Source organism: Phalaenopsis equestris, unplaced genomic scaffold (assembly GCF_001263595.1).
Source record: "Phalaenopsis equestris unplaced genomic scaffold, ASM126359v1 Scaffold216105, whole genome shotgun sequence".
In the NCBI taxonomy this organism is placed as follows: domain Eukaryota; kingdom Viridiplantae; phylum Streptophyta; class Magnoliopsida; order Asparagales; family Orchidaceae; genus Phalaenopsis; species Phalaenopsis equestris.
The window spans coordinates 904-6,676 of record NW_018234748.1 but is presented as its reverse complement, the minus strand read 5'-3'; the positions used below and the strand labels follow the sequence as shown (position 1 = coordinate 6,676).

The following is a 5,773-nucleotide window of genomic DNA, read 5'->3' as shown; positions in this document are numbered from 1 at the left end:
AATACCTTGAAGAAGTTAACAGGATTCTCAAGTACCTAAAAAAGACATTAAATAAGGGTTTATTCTTTCAAAAGACCACAAAATAAAATATAGAGACATACATCAATGCAGATTGGGTAGGCTCAATTGTTGACCAGAGAACGAAATCCAGATACTATACTTAAGTCTGGGGAAAATTGGTTACATGACTAAGAAAGAGAATGTGGTAGCAAAAAATAGTGTCGAGGTAGAATATCAAGCTATGGCTAATAGAGTGTGGATGTTATGGCTAATAGAGAATTCTTGAAGAGCTACGGATTCTTATAGATATGCCAAAGAAGTTGTACTATGACAATTAAGTTGTTAAAACATTTACAAAAAAAAAAAAAAAATCAATGTAACATGATCGCACAAAACATGTGAAAAATGTTAAGAAACTTCATAAAAGAGAAAATTGATTGTGGAGCTATTTGCATGTCTTTCACTCCGATAACGCAACATATAACAAATATCTTCACAGAAGGACTTTTCAAGTCTAGTTTTGAGTTCCTTATAAACAAGTTGGGCATGATAAAAATTTATGCTCCAACTTGAGGGGGTGTCGCAATTTAGATTTTTCTTCTCTTTTGATATCTTCTATTTTTATTACTTTGTAGTTTAGAGTTAGCTATTATTGATAATTTTTATTTCTTTTTTTTGGAATGAGAATTTTGTTGTTTTCCTAATGTGGTAGTCTTCCACTACTATTTATCTTGTACCCGAGTTTTAGAAAATTGAGTAGGAATAATAATTTTTTCACTCCCAAAAATTACAAAAACCTATATATGAAAAAGTGTATTTCACTTTTAAGAAGTTAGGAGTGGCATTTTTGTTGTCATGTTAAAGGTTTGAGTGTTATGGATGTAAATATGAAATTTTAGGTGTTAGATATGTAAATATAAAGAATTGAATGGTGAGTTCGTACATGCCCCATGATAAACCAGTTTAGCTCATGAAGAAGCATGTTTAGTTGTTTTATAGGCTTGATTTTATACTATTGACTTTCACCTAAAATGAAAAAGCTGATATTGTAAGACATTTTGATTCAATCTCAAGCCCCCAATTCCCTATTAGTTTGACGGTAGAGAACACCCATACTAAAGTCATACTTTTCTCCATACCTTACACATGCAATAGTGCAGCCAAATGAAGTTTTGGCTCCTTCGATGAAATTCTACTTTGCTTTCTTATCCTATTTTGTTTGCTCAACGGTTTAGAATCAACCCTATAATTCAGGTAATGGATTCCACACAAGACAAACAAGATAGCCATATTTAAAGGGAAATTAAGCTATATATCAATTTTCAGGGAGATATTAGGAAAATAAGGATCTTCAACATTGTAATAAAATACAGCCTTTCTATGGGAAAGAGCTGCCCATAACAGTGCATTCACATAAATATAAATGCTGCTACAATTCAAACGGTCAAGGCAATACAGTTTTCATTAATTTCAATATCTCCGTATAACTTTTAAAATGAACAGTAGTGCATATATGTTTGCTTGATTTCCGAGCTAAAAAGAAAATTATGGAATGGTATCAAGCTAACATGCACATATCACCCATGCTTGTATGTTGACAGGATTAGCATGGAACATGATAAACATGACAGCTAATCACAGAAAGCAGCCAAATATATAAATGCTTCTACGAAACAATTCCTGGTTACATTGGTCATTTCTAAATTATGCATGACATAAAACCAAATATAGGATTTCTAAATTATGCATGACATAAAACCAAATAAAGGAAGTCGTAGAAAAACTTTGTAATGATAAAAAGAACAAAAATGGAACAACGATATCAGACTGTAAGGACTCAATCAAACCTGAAGGATCCAATGGGCACAGCTCAAGAACCTCGCAATTCCCAATGCAAATACATAATGTGCTGTAAAGGGCTCAACAATCTGTGCATAAAGAAACAAAAAGTGCTTCAGGACAAATGGGGCATCAAAGGAAAACAACCACTATTCACATCTCAACTTTTACCTTCGTGTTTTGCATCAAACGTAATTGTGGCAACACTGATGTAGCTTCTAAATAAACACAGAATGCCCAGGAAATTTTGTTCACAATGTTGTGTGAGGTTGTAGGATGAACTGCGAAGGCTAGTACCAGACAAGGCACCACCTACACATTTATACCATGTAAGAATAGCAATATTTCAGCTCCATTAAATGGAAGGCAATAAGTGTGAAAAGACTACTAGCTTGAATGGTCTAGCAGGAATTCTGCTACTAGTTTAACAATGAATAAGTTAACATCCAAGCACCTCTCAACTAGGTTCATTATTAGCTATTTTCAATGGGTGAAGGAAAAAGCATTTATTAATTTCTAACTGGACCGAAAATGGGTGCTCAGTAATAGCTACTGAAAAGAAATGTGTTGGACATGGGAGAACGACTCTGGTCATTGAATAAAGAGTAAATGGCGAAACAAATAAGTGTTTGTCATCAGCAAATCATGTCAAGCTACAGAGGTAGTACATAGCTGTAACAAAATTCAAAATGATTTGAAAGACAATATCTCAATATCACATAGCATTTTCTTTATACCATAAAATACATTATACCCGTTTGATGTTAGCACTAGAAGTGACAGAAATAACTAAATGGTAATTCAAACTTCATTTAGATACCAGAAATACTCTATAAAAGAAAGTTCAAACTCTTTTACTGTGAGTAGCTACTCCTATGTGACCCTTACCTTTGAAATTGTTCTATCAAATCATGACAATGAATTAATATCAATTGAATGTCAAGCTAAATGAACCAATGCAGATGATGAATTACTCAAACTTGGCTCAATTAACACTCAATCAAGTTTGTTCAAATTAGAAAATAAATAATTTGAATTTTTTTTAAGAATTAGAAGGTTAAAAGAAACAAAATTAAACATGATCTAACTCATTTATTTCACAAACATACTCGTTTGTTGTTCAATAAGAAACTTGTTAAATACTTCATTATATGCTCGATAAAAGCCCATATTATAAATAAAATGATAATGAAATAAAATTTGATTATTAACATATTATAATTTAATATCAGTAATTTGATATTGTTCCTTCATTTTTTATTTCAATAGACTAATTTGTTAGCACTTAATTATATTATTTGATTACAAGAAAGCTTACTTGCAACTTATATATTATCTCATTTAAGTGATAAAAATTATTTAGATAATTATTCAAAATTTATTGAATTACTTATTTGTCTAGATTTGTAAAATTATTTGTTAGTAATTTTATATGAAAAATAAACTACTCATTTAAGTTTTTTTTGTTTATTTATTAACTAGTTGAAGTAATCATTCAATTAATATAAATAATCAAAGTGCAAATCAAACATGATTATTAAAAAAATTAAGCAAGTCGACCATGAACATATGTGTGAAAGCTCAAGCTTGAACTCGAGCCAAACATGGAAAACTTATAACATCAGCAAACCAAGTCCAATCCATGACATACTTAGCTTGACTCGGTTTAATTACAACCCTATGTAAGTGTACTCGAAAGTGATACCTGTATATCTATACATATACAGTTACTTTGCAATAACGCCAATTTTTAGAACTTTAGTAAACTAGCTGTAGTTTTTTTACCGTCATGTAAATATGGACATGCTAAAATCTAGAACACCTGAACATTTTGTAGAGTTATGCCGAACCCTTATAATTTACTAAGGTTGAGTTGAACTTTGGTAAATTTGTGGAATTTGATGAAATAGCAAGGCCTCATCAGTCCTAGAAGCTTTACTAAGTTATACTTAAGCCTACAATATTAATGGGGTCTGTGCTAAACCATAGTAATTTTACAATGCTTTAGATGCTACCAAGTGTTGTTTAATTATAATCTAGTAAGATTAGCAAAGTTTGTTTGGATAACGAATCCTTCAATTTGGTTAAACAATGTCATCGTTGGATTGAACTACAAAAACAACAACAACAACAATGCTTTAGATGCTACCAAGTGTTGTTTAATTATAATCTAGTAAGATTAGCAAAGTTTGTTTGGATAACGAATCCTTCAATTTGGTTAAACAATGTCATCGTTGGATTGAACTACAACAACAACAACAACAACAATAAGCCTTTGTCCCACTAAGTGGGGTCGGCTACATGAATCCTTTTCTCCGTTGTGTCCTATTGAGTGTCATTGGTGTGTCCTATTGAGCGTCATTGTTGAATTGAACTACAAAGAAAAAAAAATATTTGACCTCTTCCCACTAGCAACCAGAAGAATCCCAACCTAGGGTCCCAACAACAAGATTCCATTCCCTAGAAACAAGGTGTGGATCCTAAAGGATATTGTGGCTGGTGAGTACAATGTTTAATGGTCTCTCATCAGCAGCAGCATAAGCAACTATTGATGAACTTGAATAATTGGGTAGAAAAGGAGTTTAAAAATGAAAAATTAAATGACAGATTTAATAAATACTTAATTGTTATTGTTTATGAAAAAAGTTCAAAACTTAAGGAAAAATCCACAGGACTATAAAATAACAGTCCTTCACAAAACGGAATAAACTATAAGAAAAATTACACAAATTTCCAATGAAAATAAAGCAACAAGAAAGTTTTAAATGACAGATCATATGCATATGCACTGCAAATAATTCAAGAAAATAAAACATCTCCAAGAAGAGTTACAGAAAATGCTCAAAAAGATGCTCAAAATAACAATTTTGTACATTGCCTCTCGTGTTTTAGACACAGAAACTACTTCAAGGGGTTCAAAGCCACAACAGCACCAGGCAACATCAAATAATGGGTACAATCCTTTGTGACAGGCAAAAAACAAAATGAACATACCAACTATGCATTAGTAAAATAATATTTAATTAAAAATGTGCCTTCTTAAGCTTAAACTTGTTACACATCCGAAAAAAATGATTTGCACACTACAAATGTTTAAAAGATGTAGAAAGAAATTCCATTTATTTACAAACTAATTTGTAATGTGAAATGGTAATTAAAATGACTATTAATTAAAGACTTGATGAGAGAATTGAGAAAAAAAAAACGCCATAAACTTGTCACACAGATAAGGAAAAGTACATACAAAAAGTGAAATTATACTGTAAAAGTTAGACAAATTAAAAGAAGAATATCGTCAAGTGATGGCTGAGGAAAACAATCAATACTAACCACATAGTAGATGACAAAGTTGTCCTTATCCTCCATGTAACTAGATTTTAACTTAAAACGGATCATGTAGATAACCCACAATGTTGTGACTAACGTGGCAGAGTCCAATAATGTGTGTATATCGTACTCCATTACAAAACTGCAGTAGAGTCTAACAGCTAAAAATAAAGCTGTCAATTCCTGTGACTTCAGTGAAAGCCCTACACAATGGCAGTAGTTAAACATCAATAAAGAAAATATTTTAAAATCATTAAAGAAAAATGGGACAATTGAAGAGCAAACAAAAAGAGGATATAGATGAAAAATGTGCATATTTTGAGCAGGAAAGATAGGAGATCCATAGTTCGGTCTCCCGGGTAAAGTAGGAATTCTCAATAACATCAAGACCGGGCACGAGATGGTATAACATCCAGGTCCAACGGTATGGATAGCAATTTTAATATGATTATATAATTGCTATCAAAAGGAATCAGGGGGCATCTCATCAGCTTTGCCAACTCCAATCTTGACAGAAGTTTCAAAATTATTATGAGACTATGAGACTGTAAAGATCAAACTATTCATCTAAATTTTCTTTAGAAACATTGTATACTTGGGAGATAAG

At 31.7% G+C, this 5,773-nt stretch overlaps 1 protein-coding gene across 1 annotated transcript; it reads right to left on the bottom strand.

The window, feature by feature from the left end:
- Positions 1 to 1,841: 1,841 nt before the first annotated feature.
- On the bottom strand, positions 1,842 to 5,415 carry LOC110037160 (ER lumen protein-retaining receptor-like). Its single transcript, XM_020741740.1, has 3 exons — positions 5,170 to 5,415; positions 2,011 to 2,151; positions 1,842 to 1,928 (listed from the first exon to the last, which is right to left on the bottom strand). Exons 1-3 carry the CDS (start codon positions 5,392 to 5,394, stop codon positions 1,842 to 1,844), a joined length of 453 nt encoding a protein of 150 aa, XP_020597399.1. The 5' UTR covers positions 5,395 to 5,415.
- Positions 5,416 to 5,773: the final 358 nt, after the last annotated feature.